The sequence below is a fragment of the Oryctolagus cuniculus genome, chromosome 1, assembly GCF_964237555.1.
Source record: "Oryctolagus cuniculus chromosome 1, mOryCun1.1, whole genome shotgun sequence".
In the NCBI taxonomy this organism is placed as follows: Eukaryota; Metazoa; Chordata; class Mammalia; order Lagomorpha; family Leporidae; genus Oryctolagus; species Oryctolagus cuniculus.
The window spans coordinates 184,433,022-184,450,504 of record NC_091432.1 but is presented as its reverse complement, the minus strand read 5'-3'; the positions used below and the strand labels follow the sequence as shown (position 1 = coordinate 184,450,504).

Sequence of the window (17,483 nt, the reverse complement as noted above, 5' to 3'; positions counted from 1 at the left end):
CAGTTGGCTGCAATGGCTGGAGCTGCGCCGATCCAAAGCCAGGAGCCAGGAGTCTCCTCCAGGTCTCCCACATGGGTGCAAGGGCCCAAGGACTTGGGCCATCTTCTACTGCTTTCCCAGGCCATAGCAGCAAGCTAGATCGGAAGTAGAGCAGCCGGGACTCGAACCGGCGCCCAAATGGGATGCCAGCACTGCAGGCGGCAGCCTTACCCAGTACACTTACCCAGTACAACACTGGCCCTGAGTTTCTGGATTCTTTAGCAGTTCATTGAGTGTAGTGGGCAAGGATGCCCTCTGCTTACTGTGTTTGTGGGCATATTAGTGGGTCTTGACCACTACGGCTTAGGACTCAGGAGGTAGGAAGGGTCGAGATACGGCCATGTGCACACTCTTGTTCCTGAGGCTCAAAAAATGTTGCAGTTGGGGTCGGCACTGTGGCCCAGCAGGATAAGCTGCTTCTTACAGCACTGGCATCCTATATGGGCACCTGTTAAAGTCCCAACTGCTCCACTTCCCATCCAGCTCCCTGATAATGCATATGGGAAAGCAACAGAAGATGGCCCTAGTCCTTGGGCCCTTGCACCCATGTGGAAGATCTGGAGGAGGCTCCTGGCTCCTGGTCTCAGCCTGGCCTAGCCCTGGATGTTGTGGCCATTTGGTGAGTGAACCAGCAGATGGAGAAATCTCTTTGTTGCTGTTTCTGTCTCCCACTTTCTCTGTCACTCTTTCAAAAAAAATTAAAAGAAAAAAGAGGGAGAGAGAGAGAAAGAGAGGGAGGGAGGGGGGAGGGAAAGAGAAAGAGAAAAAAGAAAAGAAAAGAAAAGAAAGAAAAAGAGAGAGAGAAGAAAAGAGAGAAAGAAAGGCACTAAGAAATCATAAAAGCAGAATCAGGTGAATCAAGAAATGTCCAGATTTCTCTGCTGTAAAACTGGTTCCTGGGGGGTTGGTGCTGTGGTGCAGTAGGTTAATCCTCCACTTGCGGTGCTGGCATCCCCTATGGTCACTGGGTCTAGTCCTGGCTGCTCCTCTTCCAACCCAGCTCTCTGCTATGGCCTGGGAAAGAGTAGAAGATGGCCCAAGTGCTTGGGACCTTGCAACCATGTGGAAGACCCGGAAGAAGCTCCTGGCTCCTGGTTTCAGATCGGCGCAGCTTCTGCTGTTGTGGTCATTTGGGGCGTGAACCAGCGGAAGGAGGACTATTCTTTGTCTCCTCTCCCTCTCACTGTCTATAACTCTACCTCTCAAATAAATAAATAAAATCTTAAAAAAAAAAAAAACTGGGTCCTGAAGAAGTGGTAGAGGAGGAAACGAGTGGGAGAAAGATGCCTTGATTTGCAAATTAGAACCTACTACCCCATCAACAGGGGCATAACAATCTAAAGGTTGGGTCTCTAACCCACAGCAGAGATTTGAGACTAGCCAGCTTAACATTCTTGCCTGCAACCTGAGTAGCTTGCACCTGAGTGATCTCACACACTTCCTGAATTACAACATGCCAGCGTTTATCTCACCATCTCTCAATTTTATCCAGCTACGTACTCCTCAGGTGTTGGCAATCATTGTCTTCTCTAACGCCCTTTACTTATGTCTGTGCTCAACTTCTGAGTCAATGTGGAAGTGGTGTCACTCAAAATGATAGAATTTGGTCCTGACTTTAAAGGCAAGGGACAGGATCTGTTAGTAGAAGGCATTTGTAAAACTGACAACTTACTCTTAAAAGACCATCAAATAGGAGGTTTTTTTCTTGGTTTCTTATACAATTCCACACCCAGGGGTGCAGGTTCTCCTGCCTCCTTGTGTCCAGCAGACCCTCCCAAGGGGGAGTGATGCATCAGGACGCTGTGGAAGGCTGAGCAGATCATAGCCCAGGGACTCCTTCTGACAGTTTCTCTCCCCCAGACAGTTGCCCATTGCCCACAGAGGACATGCTGTACCTGAAACTGGAACTATTTCAACTCTCTAAGATACGAAAAAGGGAATAAAATATGTCATTACAAGAAAAAGCCTCACTTTTGGCTCTGAAGAAAAGCCAGTGCAGGGAGACAGCCCTCTACAACAAAAAGGAACCGTCTCTAGACCTGGCGCTGTCTTTGTCCATCTTGACCAGTAGGTGGCGACGTTGTTCTGAAAAATCTCAGCCCCTAGAGTGTATTACACTTCTTTTTGCTACAGCTACAGTTACGTCACTGTGACAGGGGCATTCCCTCATCCAGTCATGAGGATAACTCCTTATTTAGACGTTCTGACGAACAGAACTTTCACTTTTAACTGCTGGTTTTGTACTCTTAAGGAGAAAGAGAAGAGAAAACAAGGAAGAGAAACAGCTGTGTGACTACACAGTGCAAGTATGTGAGGTGAGATTTAAAGGCCCACTCTCGGAATTTCTACCCTGGAGAAGACAATAACTGTTGTGCAATGGAAATGAAAAATGTGGTTCAGGAAAGGAGAGGCGACATGTGTCAGGGGTCAGAACCAGCCAGTAAATGCTACATGCATATCACTTCAGTCAACACACGAACGAAACTTGTCTCCCTGTGCTGGGAGAGTGCTCTCTGGTGTTCTCCAGAACATTTTGATTCTTTAATTCCTACTTCTAAACTCTTAGATTTATGCAGGCAGTTAACTGAGAGGCAGTGGGAAAGTCCACCCTTATGACAGATTTCTGTAGGAAAAGATAAGAAAAGCACTGCCATATTTTGAGCCCTGTGGAAAAAATACTCTTAAAATTTTAAAATTTTGACTTATAATGTTTAATATAACAAGTGTAGTCATATTTCCACACTATTTCACATTTGAGAAAGCTGAGACTCAAGAACTTAAATGAACTTCCTAAGATCACACAGTGTTGCTTCCAGAATCAAGATTGAATGTAGAACCTTGTTTTGCATATTATGAGCAATTTTAAAAGTTTGCTGTTTTAGAATTTTAAGATATACGTTGATCCCCAAATTAGACACAGAGCTTGCCCCTTGTCTTCTTTTTTGAAAAATTATGTTTATTTGAAAGAGAGAAAGAGAGAGAGATCCCACCTACAGATGCACTCCCCAAATGCTTGCAAAGGTTGCAGGTGGGACAAAACCATGAGTTGGAACTCAATCCAGGGCTCCCATGTATGTGCCAGGAACCCAATTACTTGAAGGATCACCACTGCCTCCTAGCAACCCCATTAGTAGGAAGCCAGAATCCTGAGCTATAGCCAGGAGCCAAAGCCAGGCACTTTGATGTGGTACACAGGTATGTCAACTGCTGCTCCAACTCTAAGCTTGAGAACAACAAATCTGAATGTTGAGTGTAAATTCTGAGGACAAGATTCAAGAGGCTCTTCCACAGATGCGGGCCCACCCCGCTGCTTTGGCAGTGCCCCCGTGCCTGTGGCGAGACCCCAGTGAACAAATGGTGCTAACTACAGAAATGCTTCCCACAGTGGACCAACACTAATGCATTTGAATAAGGAAAAAAAGTCACCAGCTTTCAGAAAACAATCACACAGTTCATCCACATCCCGTAGTTTTTATATGATGGCTCTCTTTTGCTACCTAGGCAAAGCTTTTACTATTGAGTGGAACAGGTGTGCACATCATATTGTAAAGTGACAGGAAATTCCTCTACTGGTTAATATTTGAAGTGATATTAGGATCAGTGATATTAGGAATGAATCCATGAATCTCAGATTATACTGTTGAGAGATTAATCCATGAATGCCAGGAGCTTTCTCTGATTACCCCTGAATTCCACGCCTATACTGGTAGCTCTTCCTTCCCCTGGAGTGGAGGACGTGAGACTAAGGACGCCGTGTTCTGCACTGTGGGCTGCAGGCTAGGAACACATCTTCCTGTTCCCAACTGCCATGTCCCATGGAATTCATGCCCTGCCTGAAGCCAGGATTTGTTTCCCTTGAAACAAATAAAGGGCAAGGAAACAGGCTTATGACAGCATTACAATTTCTTTCTTTCTTTCTTTCTTTCTTTCTTTCTTTCTTTCTTTCTTTCTTTGCATGAAGAGAAATCTTCGGAGAGAGGTAGGATTTCTGCATAGGTCAGAGTCTTGCACCACAGTCTTGGTCGATGTTGTCACACTTGGTTTCTATGGGATTGGTTTCTATGGGATGATGTCAGTAGCCCACGCAAAGACTCAACACTGATTTCTATTTCCTTTAGCTGCAGCCACTGTTATTTCATATGCAGTGGAAAGTCTCTCTTGCAGATGTTTCTTCGAAACCCAGAAATTTTATTAAACTTCTGCTTTCCACTTGTGGTGTTCTGCTCTCTAGGAAAACATTAAGCCTAAACCACAACAGAACCAAGAGCAGCAAGGTGAAAGCAGCCAGTGACAAGAGTCCCATGGGGAATTTTACCTTGGAGAGGAAGGAAAGTGTGATGATGTACGGATGGATCCTGAAGTGCTGAATGCAAGGGAGGCAATGTGCTAGGTTCCAGAATCAGGGAACACACAGCTCTTGCCAAGAATTTTCTTGCTGCTTCTGATTTGCTTTCTCTTTCAACTTGAGGTTAAAACCAAAACATACAACTGAAAACATAAAAGGCTTATGCCATTATTTTCCATAATTTTCTGATACAATCCTTTTTCTTTCCTCATCCAACATTCTTCAAAAGCTTTCATTGCATTTGGATAACTTCAAGTGAAGAGAAATGACTGCGAATCTGAATATGATGAAAGCAAAAGAAGGAAAGTGACTCCTCAGGTGAAAGAGGGGTTTTCTATTTACCCTGCCACCCACTCTTGTGTGATTGCTCCTACTGACTCTGCCAATTCAATGCCCACCAAGGTCTCTGATTTCCCAATGTTGTGGATGATTTTAATCTACAAAGTGGCTCACCAACATGCAATCTAATTAACATCGTTTTGATTAATGTGTCATTCACAATGATACATTTTCATTGTCAATACTTTAATATGCCATGATTTTAAGTAAATAAAATGTGAAACATATTAATATGATTTTCCAGTACATCAAGCCCATGAAGTCTATTCATATACAAACATGTTTCAAAAAAAGGAAATCTGTGCAGAGGGGAAGTATTCCATATTTCCCAGGACTAACCCTATTTTTCTTCCCCACTTCAGATAGTAAACCTGTCAAAATTATTTTTATGTGTGTTATAACTAACTTTTCTTACTTTTGACTTAGTCCATTGTGACTTTTGCTGATTAATTCTACCATATCAGGTCACATTAAGTCACCACTTCCATTTATTTTCCCAATGTGATAGGCAATTTCCATCCAAATTTTCCATGAGTCCACTGGTTTCTCCTCTAAGCAACTTAATTTCCTTTATAAACTTTTATCATCATGCTGCATTTCCTGTGTCAGGCTTTTCCAACTCTGCTTTGTGGCTCTACTCTGCCCTCCTTGTAGAAGTTGAATGATCTCAGAACAAGTTTAAGTTTTTTTCTCTTTCTACACTTTTTTCCTGTGTGATAACTTTCATTGCTGGGTTTGGTTGCCACAAATGCAACTGAATTCCTTGTAAATTACAAACTCATATATCCAAATGTCAATGGGTCTTTATACTTAGCTGCCTACCAGTCAACTTATAGATAATAGTTATGCTTTTATTTTTATTTCTTGACATACCTTACCCTGCTGAATTTTACTGGTTCATCCTTCTTTATATTACAGCATTTAACATATTAATTATGATTACTTTTTTATTTATTTCCTTAGAAATTCAAAGATACAAGCAAGCAGAAACTACTTGTTCTGTTCAGTACTGTACCTTGAGAAAAACATACAATTCTGCCTAGAAAAAGTCGTTTTACTATAACTTGAATATAATATTGATAGGTAAATAAATTATACCATTCATTCTTTAATCCAGTTATACAATAAGTCTTTTGGAGTTTTAAAAATAGATTTATTTATTTACTTATTTGAATGACAGAGTGACACAGAGAGAGGGAGAGAAAGAGAAGAGACGAGACAAGACGAGAAGAGAGAATCTTCTATCCCTTGTCCATTCCCCAAATGCCTGCAACAGCTGGAGCTGGGGCAGGCCAAAGGCAGAAGCCCTGAACCCCATTTGGGTCTCCAACGTGGGTAGCAGAGACTCAAGTACTTGGACCATCATCTGCTGGCTTTCCAGGCACACTAGCAGGAAGCTGCATTGGAAACAGAAGAGCTAGAACTCGATGTGGGCATCCCAAGTAATGGCTTAATTTGCTGAACTGCAACACTTTTCTTGGAGTTTCTTTGTTAAAGGACAAATAAATACAACAAGCTTTTTATAGAAATAATTTAATGAAAAAGCAAAATGGTAAATTGAGTAATTATAAAGATAATTTTTTATTATACACAGTGTAAGTCTCGTGATGATATATGGACAAAGATAAATTAAATCTCATAAATAAATAAATAAATAAATAAATAAATTTTAAATAGATAAATGGATAGATGCATCTTCATGGTCATCTGTAAGGGACCAGTGGTTGCAATGTTGAACAAGATGTTGCTTAGTAGTCCTGAAAACACCTGACAAACAGAATTCATGTTATCATTATTGCAGATGTAAGAATTAGTGAAATGGCAAATACTATGTATTAACCATCGAGAATCATTTCCATGTTGGCCCTGGTCTCATTCCTTGCGCCATAATCTTTCTTGCCAGATTCTTGATAAAGAGACGGCTCTCCTGGCTTCTGCTCTGACAACCTCCCAGGCACAAGGGCTGTATTTCTTCTCTGCCAGATAGACAGCAATTCCTTGGAAGTATTTCCTCACAGCCCATGCAGAGTCCTCATGCTTCAGGGGCATCTCCTCCGCCCCCGCTCCCTGCATCATGCAGACCTCCAGGTCACTCTGCTGCTCGAAGAGTCCAGTGCAGAGTCTGTCCAGGAGGGCCTTGTCCCAGGCAGCAGACGCCTCCTTGGTGCTGAACAGGTTGAGGAGCTGCTGGGTCATCTCATGGAGCACAGAGATGGCCTGTGTCCTCTGGGCCTGGTGTCCACCCAACTCCTCCAGGGGGCACTCAAAGTCATGTCTGTCCTGCAAGCAGGAGAGAGGGGAGACTCTCCTCATTTGTCCCAGGAGCATGGAGGACCTCCTGTCATTGAGGCTGTGGGTCTGAGGCAGATCACAGCCCAGAGAGCAGAGGGACTTGGAGCTGAGCACCAGCAGGGCCAGCAGTGAAGAGAAGGGCAAGGCCATGGGGGATCTTGCAGATGCTGCTGGCCTGGCTGAGGTGGCTGATCAGAGCCTCGGCCTCTAGGTTCTCTGAAGACCTTGCTCTGCTCAAGTGCCTTAAATAGAGGATGTGCTACTTTCCTTTTTCTGAATGCCTTTCCTCACTTTCTACTTCTGTTTTTGCTTTCTCTTATACACTCTCTGCATAGTGCGAGAGCAATATTTCTCAATCATTTTTTTCATCATTACCCTCCCTCTTCCTGGCTCCAGAGTCTTGTTAAGTACTTTTTCCTAATTCAACCTCAAAGAAAACTTAATAACACAAATCTACTGGATATATATTTATGCACTATCTCTATTTGTACTTTGTACACAAAAGTACAACAATTTGTTTCCATTCAGTGTAGGATTTAAAATGAGTAAACAGGTGCCAGCCCTGTGGTGTAGCAGGTAAAGCCTCTGCCTGCAGGGCCAGCATCCCATTTGGGCTCTGGTCAAGTCCCAACTACTCTACTTCCAATCCAGCTCCCTGCTAATGTACTTGAGAAAGCAGCGGAAGAAAGTCCAACTATTTGGGCCCCTGCACCCACATGGGAGACCTGGAAGAAACTCCTGGCTCCTGGCTTTGGATCAGCCCAGATTCAGCCATGTGGCCATTTGGAGAGTGAACCAGTGGATGGAAGATCTTTGTCTCTCTCTGCCTCTGCCTCTTTAACTTTGTTTTTCAAATAAATAAATAAATTTTTAAATAAAATGAAATAAGTAAATAGGGGCTGGCCTCGACATATAGTGGATTAAGTGAATGCCTGTGACTCCAACATCCCATAAAAGCCCTGGTTTGAGTCCTGGCAACTTTGCTTCTGATCCAGTCCCTGCTAGTGAACCTGAAAAAAGCAACAGAGGAGACCCAAATGGAGTTCCAGTCTCCTGCAGCTGTTTGGGAAGTGAACCAGCAAATGGACGATCTCTCTCTTTCCCTCCCTCCATCTCTGTAACTGTGCCTTTCAAATAAATCTTTTTAAACAATGGATAATACATACTTAAGATAAAAAAAATTTTAAAGCTATTAAAGGGGCCGGCGCTGTGGCGCAGTGGTTAAAGCTGCTGCCTGCAGTGCTATTGATATATGAGTTGATATATAAGTAAACTTGTTTTTACTTTTGATATCATTTACAAACTTATGCACTATGGTTTATTTACTTATAAATTACTCATTTACTTATGAGTTAGAGACTTTAGTATAATCTATGTTCTAATACAAATTATGATAAATCAAATTACATGTGCTAATTTGTAATTTAAAAATTATCTACCAGTGTAATGAAGTACTTAAAAATCTTTCAAAACTACTAAAAAGTTTCAGAAAATCCAATTATTTTTGTAACATTTATTTTTTATTTTTATTTTTAATATTTTTTAAAGATTTATTTATTTGAAAGTCAGAGTTACAGAGAGAAGTAGAGGCAAAGAGAGAGAGGTTTTCCATCCGCTGGTTCACTCTCCAAATGGCCATAACGGTTGGATTTGCGCTTATCCAAAGCCAGGAGCCAGGAGCTTCTTCCGGGTCTCCCACACAGGCCATCTTCTACTGCTTTCCCAGGCCAAAGCAGAGAGCTGGATCAGAAATGGAGCAGCCTGGACTCAAACTGGCACCCATATGGGATGCTGGCATTGCAGGCAGTGGCTTTACCTGCTACGCCACAATGCCATCCCCTATTTTAATTTTTTTAAAGGTCCTGCTCAAAACCTTTCAAGACCTTGTCTTATGTTCCTTTTCAACTGGCTATTAATTTGTGTCCTTTGAAATATCCCTTTTTTAAAAAAATTATCTATTAATTTGAAAGGCAGAGTTACAGAGAGGCAGAGGCAGAATGAGAGAGAGAGAGAAAAAAAGAGAGAGAAAGAGAGAGAGAGAGATTGTCCATCCACTGGTTCACTCCTCAGAATGCTGAAATGACTGGAGCTGTTCCCATCCAAAGCCAGGATCCAGGAGCTTCTTCCAGGTCCCCCACGTGGGTCCAGGGGCCCAAGGACTTGAGCCATCTTCTACTGCCTTCTCAGGCCATAGCAGAGAGCTGGATCAGAAGTGGAACAGCTGGGACTCAAATTGGCTTCCATATAGGATACTGGCACTGCAGGCCATGGCTTTTACCCATTACACCACAGCACCGGCCTGTAACATTTATTTTTAATGTAGGTTACTATTAGTTTTTCTTTGTGTGAGTAAATAATTTTTAATTTCACTAGCTGTTAAATACCCTGCCATCATCCCATATAGGCACCAGTTCAAATCCTGGTTGCTCAACTTCCAATCCAGCTCCCTGTCAATGCACCTGGGAAAGCAGCAGAAGGTAGCCCAGTACTTGAGCCTCTGCCACCCAAGTAGAAGACCTGGAGGAAGTTCCTGGCTCCTGGCTTTGGTCTGGCCTAGCCCCAGGTATTGAAACAATTTGGGGAATGAAACAGCAGATGAAAGACTCTCTCTCTCTCTCTCTCTCTCTCTCTCTGTGTGTGTGTGTGTGTGTGTCCTTCTCTAACTCTGCCTTTCAAATGAAATAAATAAATCTTTTTTTCTAAAAATGTAGTTAGTTGGACAGCCATACCTTTCTTCTTTATTGCCTCTCTTTTCCTTGCAGATTGCTAATGATGAGAAAATGCATTTCAACTTCCCTGCTGACAATGACCCAGACATAGGGGCTGTATTCTTTTTCCTTCAGATAGAGGATGACTTTTTGGAAATATTACTGAACAGCAATTCCCAAATAAGAACAAGAGGGATTTCCTACTTTTACCTGCTCGTGTTGCTCCCGACTGTGATCAAGGCTACAGAGGGCTGATCAAGGGGGATCTCACCCCGAACAGCCTGGTGTTGAAGTGGTTGAAGATCTGCAGGTGACTCGTGTCTTCTGGATTTGGGTGGCATTTGCTCTGATCCAGGGAAATGTGAAGTGGTTCCTGCCATTCAGGCATGACTTGGAGGCTATCCTTTACAGCTGTCTCAGCAGCATGAAGGTTTCCCTGTTTTCCACTCCCCAGCCAACTGAGCAGACAAGGTTGCTAGTGTCTGTCTGTCCCTCCTGTCATCAGCCACTAGAGCAGGCCCACTGTGAATTCTGTGATCCACCAGACAAGGCGCGCGAGCTCCCCTGTACACAGAGCGCAAAGCATCCCTAACTGCATGCCCAGGGCTGCAAGAGGGAGCCCAATTTGTCTCTTCTGAAGCTTCCTATTTGGGATTCCAGTGCTTTCAGTTTCAGTCTGGCAGACAACCGTCACTACTTCTTTTGTCAATTTTGTGCAGCCCAATGCAGAGGAGATATTTGTCTTAGGTAGTGAGCCCAGAAACTGATTTTTTTTTTTTATCATTCCTGTGTTTCAGGCTTTATTTCTGATAGAAACTTTAGTGAGTCTTGTTTTCACGGAGGAACCAGTTTTTATTCAGGAATTTAAGGGCTCTCATGAGAGCATTCTAGGCGTGGAAAGCCAAGACACTGAGGCAAAGAATGGCCTACATGAAAGATCTTTGTGAGTGAGATCCCAGTGGAAAGAAGAGACCATCAAAGGAGGAGGTACCATTTTCGGAAGGGAGGAGAGAACTTCCATTTTGATTATGGCCTTGTCTAAATAATGTCAGAGTTTATGGATTCAAAAGGCTTTCCTAGCCTTGGCATTTCATGACAAGAACCTCGGGTGGTCACTGACATCATAAATAAGAGTGTCAATTGTTAAATCAACAACAAGGGTCACTGTGCACTTGCTCCACATGTAGGACCTCTGTCCTTAATGAGTTGTACTATGAGAATTAATGGCAAAACTAGTCTTCAAACAGTACTTTATACTCCATGTGTCTGTGTGGGTGCAAACTGCTGAAATCTTAGTATAGAGTTGATCTTCTGTATATAAAAATAATTAAAAATAAATCTTAATGAAGAACAAGATGGGAGAGGGAGTAGGAGGTGGGACAGGAGTTAGGATGGGAGGGTGGGTATGGGAAGAAGAACAGCTATATTTCAAAAGCTGTACCTTTGAAATTTATATTTATTAAATAAAAGCTTTCTAAAATGTACTTCCATGCATTTATTAATATGATCAAGTAAGTTTTCTCCTTTGACTGCTATTGTGAATGACAGCATTAGTTGATTTCAATGGCCTGAAATTTACTTCAAGTAAATTCTCCTTTAAAATTATTTCATTGGACTTACTAAACATTGTTGAGAACCTTAATATTCATGAATGATATCAGTGTGTATTTTTCCTTTTGTGTGATTTATATGGCTTTGGTATTAGGGCAAAATTGATATTACAAAATGAGCTTGTAGGTGTTCATTCTGCTTCCATTTTCTTTAAATAATTTATATCACTTCTTTCCTAACTGCTCATTAGAAATTATCATTAAAGCTATCTGGACCTACTACTTTCCATTTTGAAAGGTATTAATTATGGATTCCATTTGTTTAATAGATATGAGTCTATTCAAATTATCTGTTTTATCTCGTCAAAAGTTTAATAGATGGCGTCTTTCAATGAATCAATCTGTATACTTAAGTGGTTAAAATTTTGCACCATAAAATCACTCATAATGTTTGATTTTTATCTTTCTACAGTGCATGAGATTAATAATTATGGTCCCATTTACATTTCTGACATCAGTAATTTGTGTCTGTTTTTCTTGATTAACATAGATAGCCAAATATAAACTTTGCTGGTTTTTTTTTTCAGAGGGTTAAAAAGGAATTTAAGGGCTCAAGATGGTACAGGTTGTAATTTTTGCAGATACCAGCTGTGTCTGGGGCACAGCACTTTCCACCCAGGAAAAGATAGGGGTGTGGCCACTCATTGGAGCCCCCAGAAAGAGCGACATGTGTACCCCTGTACTATTTGTCAGCGCTATTTTTTTTCAACCTTATAAGGTTAAAGTAGTTGAAAAATAATTTAGGTATATAAACTCACAGCATTATCTTAAGTTTAGATATTTTATTTATCCCCCAAAAAGACTTGTATATCATTTTATTTTCCCCGCTTCAAAGAAAGCAAATTAACTGTATGAATATTTTATTTTTTAAGATTTGTTTATTTATTTAAGAGGAAGACTTATACAGAGAGACAAAGAGAGACCTTCCAACCACGGGTTCACTCCTCAAATGGCCACAATGGCCAGAGCTGGGCAGATCCAAAGCCAAGAGCCAGGAGCTTCTTCTGGGTCTCCCACTCAGGTGCAGGGTCCCAAGGGCTTGGGCCATCTTCTACTGCTTTCCCAGGCCATAGCAGAGAGCTTGGATAAGAAGAGAGCAGCTGGGACACAAACTGGCGACCATATTAGATGCTGGCACTGCAGGAGGGGGCTTAACCTACCACAGTGTCAGCCCGAAATGCAACAATATTTTCAATAACACAACTGGTTTTACTGAGAATTGTCATGTCTGGCCATTTCATGTGACTCAATGACAATCCGAGGTACTTTTTATTTAACTTCAAGTTGCTGACATTTCTTTCACAGGAGTCCATCTTGATTCATATGGTTAAAAAAGAAAATGAGCAGGATTGTGTAGGCAGCCCAGGACCTTTAGCAGTCAGAACTTTTCATTTCCTTGGGCTACAATGTTACAGACTAAATGGCAGAGATGCTGAGCTTGAAGACTGTGGCCTGGTGGGAGGAGGTATCCCCAAGGAGCCAGCCTCTGTCCGAATATGAGCACACAGATGCAGTGCTGGAACATTACCAGACATAAGCCTTGTACTCAAGGAAATAGAAAATAGGTTTAGAAGATATTTGTGAGGTTGCATTGGCCAAGGGGATAGGCGAAGGTAAGACTAATGACTAAACAGAGGTATTAAAAAGATGCGCTGCTCGCTGAATTTTGGGAATGGCTTAGAAACAAGACATCTAAACCTTGTTCTAGACTAAACCTCTAAAAGAAAACATCACAAAATCAAACCAGAAAGTGTCCCTGATGAAAAAAACAAAACCACTTTTGATTATCCCACTCCTGTAAGAACCAGAAGGAACTCCTGTTCACTAATGCCAGTTTTTTTGCCAAAAATCTGAACTTCCTGCCATGGAAAACCCCCAGCTTAGTCAGCAATACAGTCACCACATAGAACCCCTATCCTTTTTTTTTTTTTTTTTTATGGTTGGCGCCGTGGCTCAATTTGATAATCCTCCACCTGCGGCATCGGCACCCCAGGTTCTAGTCCTGGTTGGGGCGCTGGATTCTGTCCTGGTTGCTCCTCTTCCAGTCCAGCTCTCTGCTGTGGCCTGGGAGGGCAGTGAAGGATGGCCCAGTTGCTTGGGCCCTGCACCCGCATGGGAGACCAAGAAGAAGCACCTGGCTTCTGGCTTCAGATCGGCGCAGCGCGCTGGCTGTAGCAGCCATCTGGGGGGTGAGGGGTGAACCAACGGAAGGAAGACCTTTCTCTCTGTCTCTCTCTCTCACTGTCTAACTCTGCCTGTCAAAAAAAAAAAAAGGATTTATTTATTGACTTGAAATGCAAAGTTACAGAAAGGCAGAGAGAGAGAGAGAGAGATGGGGGGGGGGGGTTCTTCCATCCACTGGTCCATTCCCCAGATGGCTGAGCTGATCCAAAGCCAGGATCCAGGAGCCAAGAGCTTCTCCAGGGTCTCCCATGAGGGTGCAGGGGCCCAAGGACTTGGACCATCTTCCACTGCTTTCCCAGGCCATAACAGAGAGCTGGATTGGAAGTAGGGCTGCCGGGACTCAAACCAGTTTCCATATGGGATGCTGGCACTGCAGGAGGCAGTTTTACCCACCACGCCACAGCGCGGGCCCCAGAACCCATATCTATCACATACACTTGAAGATCAAAATCTCACATGGTGCTTCAGACTGACATGTCTTAGTGCCCATGTCCTAGTAGCAAAGCAGTCTGGAAATCTACATTGCATTGCCTACATTGGTGGATTAGTTTTCCATGGATGTATAATGACTTGAAAACTCGGTAGCTTACAATAACAAATGTCTATTACCAACAGTTTTTGTGAAGCAGATTTATTGGGTTTGAGATCTGTAATGAGGTTGCAGTCAGGATGTCAGTCCAGGCTGCATTCACTTGGAAGCTTGACTTGAGCTGCAGGATCTACTGCTCACCAGGGTCACTCACATGGCTGTTGGCAGAAAGCCTTGGTGCCTAGTCACAGAAACATGAGCTTTTATGGAGTCTGATGATGTCTGTCACACATGGCAGCTTGCCCCTACCTGTCAGCAATAAAGGAGGCAAACAATGAGGAAACCAGAAATTCTTTTATGTCCCAGATTTCGATGTTATTTGTCATTACTGCAGCTATATGTTACATATTTGTTGTTAAATTTTTTTAGATGGGAATCACTCTATCCAGCACGTAGTCAAAAGAAGGGAATGGAGAAAAACGAGAAAAAGTTGTGAGTATTTTAAACAACCATAGCTGCAGAAGCAGGATTCACAATGTGTGCATGTTCCTTAGTGTAGAAAGGTTGTTCTATAGATGACAAGTAGCCACATCTATGATAGGTGATACCCAAGGATGACGGCCGTGTCCCCGTCTACCGCAGCTGGACGGTGGAAGTCCCTGCTCCCCAGTTCATCTGCAACCAGCTCCCCAGGCATCCCGGCTGGCTCCCGACCGACCGCGATCTGGAGGCCTCACGCGGGCGTGGCTGGCGCCCTCTCGCGCAGCCCCTGGGTATTCTAATCAAGCTCTGCAGCAGGAAAGCGTCTCCTCCGGAGCCTGGGGTAGGGGTCAGGACAATCCCACCCTTTCCCCACGTCCCCAAGCCCACCCTAACCCTCCAGCTCCTCTCTGGTCCCCGAGCTTTTCCGTCTCTTACTGGGACCACTCGCGCCCGACGTCTGGGGTGGGCGGCGAGCGGCGGGTGGGTTTCGGCGTTCTGTTCCCCCGGGGTCGCGCGCAGAGGGCGCTAGGATCTTGCAGCCCATCCTTTCCGCAGCAGACTGCCGGCGCTAGCGGCCCGCAACTCCAGTTCCTAACGACGCTTATTCGCCAGTCTCTTCCCAGCTTGCGCCCACAGGATTCCCTCGCTACCTTTAGGGGCCGGCTTCCCGGGAGGGGCCAGGGAAAAGGAAGTTAGGGAGCAGTGAGTGCAAAAAGGCCGTCGGCAACAGGGAGGATCAGGAGGAGCAGGGAAGGGGAGGGCTGAGAGGGAACTGATGACATCACTTGTACTCTTTAAGTGAGGCTCCACTCAGCCCGGGCTGCTGCGGTCAGGAATTTTTTCTGTTCGGTTTTTTTTTCCTCTTTGCAACTGAAGCAATGCAGAAGCTGTTTCTTAGTAGTTTGCCACCCTCCTTTTCGCTAGCTTACATTTACTTGGTCAAGATGTAGTACTTTTTTTTTTTTAATGTTAAACTTTTTTTAAAAAAAAGATTTATGTATTTATTTTGAAAATCACAGAGGAAGGGAGAGAGAGAGAGAGAGAATCTCCTCCATCTGCTGGTTCGCTCCCCAAATGACTACACTAGCCTGGGCTGAGCCAGCAGCCAGAAGTTTCATCCAGGTCTCCCACGGGCATGCTGTGGCCCAATAATTTGGTCCATTCTTGCTTTTCCCAGGCCATTAGCAGGGAGCTGGATCAGAAGTGGAGTAGCCAGGACTTGAACCGGCACCCAAATGAGATGCCAGCACTGCAGAAGGTGAATTTGCCTGTTGTGCCACAGCGCCAGCCCATATGGGATGCTGGTGTCACAAAATTCTGGATCCCAGATGCAGTACATTTTTAAAGAACTAGTGGATTGCATTTACTTATAACATTGCTTTAAGTACAAAAATGACATTTCATTTCATTGTGTTCCATTTTGCTGCCAGTGTTTTCACAGAATGGCTTGGAAGCTTCATATCTTTTCCCATGCTGGAGAACAGTTTATATAACAGAGGAAGTCTGTTACTGAGACCTGTCGCCTTTTTGTGTGTGTGTTGGGAGCAAACACAGTGGAGATTTTAGTACATTTTAATCACATCGAGAAGTTTGCTTACATATTCAAAGATTATTTAATTTAATTTAAAAATGTATGGGCACGAAGTTGAACATCTTTCTCCTTTAAAATTGAAACAAAAACTTCTCTGTGTCTTTAAATATGGTTTATTTTTATTCTAAAAGTATTTCTCCTTTCTCTCTGGATCTTTTACTTAAGTTTTTTATACTAGACTGATCTTTTAAAGAAATCATCTTTTATTTTAAAATCAAGGCTATTACTTTTTGTTTTCAAGTTCATTAGCTATTAGCTTCTGATTCTCTATTAATGCTTTATTTCTACTTTATTTTTGTTATTCTTTTCTAGCTTCTTGAGTTCAATGCTTAATTCACTTGTAATCATTTTTATTAAAAACACAGTCAGAAATACTGTTTCATAAAAGTTTGACCATATTCTTACATGCTTTTGAATGTATTTTTATTATTAATTTCTAACTTATAAATTTCCATTTTTGTTTCTTCTTTAACTGAAAAATTCAAAACCAACCCTCATACCTCCTTACTTTTTTCCTCCTTCTGTTTTTCTCTCCAATCCTGGACAAGTGTCAGGAGCTCAATCCAGGGCAACTGGTCAGTTTATTCAAAAAGTGATCCTGGACCACAGCCTCCCAATCCTCTACTATCTGTAAGGAGGGGAAAGAAGCCACTACACCATGCTATTCCAATTGAAATCACTCAAATTATTATATTTCTTTCTGTTCATTTTTTTAAAGATTTATTTATTTATTTATTTATTTGAAAGTCAGAATTACAAAGAGGCAGAGGCAGAGAGAGAGAGTTGTCCATCCACTGGTTCACTCCCGATGGCTGCGATGGCTGGAGCTGCGCCGATCTGAAGCCAGGAATCAAGAACTTCTTCTGGGTCTCCCATGTGGGTGTAGGGGTCCAAGGATGTGGGCCATCTTCTACTGCTTTCCCAGGCCATAGCAGAGAGCTGGATTGGAAGTGGAGCAGCCAGGACTCGAACTGGTGCCCATATGGGATGCTGGCACTGCAGGCGGCAGCTTTACCCACTATGCCATGGCACCGGCCCCTGTTCCTTTTATTTAAGTTAACTGTGTGCACAGTGTGTTACAGTAAATAATGCTATGTTATGAATGATCCAATCTTAGTTGCTTAAAAACATTTTTCTTGTACTCAAAGATTGTGAGTTGGGGATTGGACAAAGCATGGCAAGAATTACTTGTCTCCTCACAATACCAGATTTCAGCTGAGGAGCCTGGAAGGATTCAGGTGATTTTGCACTTTGCAGAATAGAATACGGTGGGAGACTTGGGATTTTTCTTCCTCAGATGTTTGGTGGCTCCTGCAGTCTGTCAGCTGGGACCTCAGCTGGGGCTGTCCTCTCCAGGAGGTCT

At 43.0% G+C, this 17,483-nt stretch overlaps 1 protein-coding gene and 1 long non-coding RNA gene across 2 annotated transcripts; both read right to left on the bottom strand.

The window, feature by feature from the left end:
• Nucleotides 1–6,595: 6,595 nt before the first annotated feature.
• Nucleotides 6,596–7,165, bottom strand: LOC100354654 (interferon alpha-21-like). The gene has a single exon (XM_002708060.3). The coding sequence runs from the start codon at nt 7,163–7,165 to the stop codon at nt 6,596–6,598; it is 570 nt and encodes a 189-aa protein (XP_002708106.1).
• A 6,967-nt stretch (nt 7,166–14,132) lies between these two features.
• On the bottom strand, nt 14,133–15,467 carry LOC108176426 (uncharacterized). The gene is made up of 2 exons (XR_001793049.3): nt 14,965–15,467; nt 14,133–14,355 (listed from the first exon to the last, which is right to left on the bottom strand). It is a non-coding gene; the product is annotated as an uncharacterized lncRNA (long non-coding RNA).
• Nucleotides 15,468–17,483: the final 2,016 nt, after the last annotated feature.

Excerpts from the sequence above, each read along its gene's own strand:
- LOC100354654 (XM_002708060.3), bottom strand. The coding sequence starts at position 7,165 with ATGGCCTTGCCCTTCTCTTCACTGCTGGCCCTGCTGGTGCTCAGCTCC.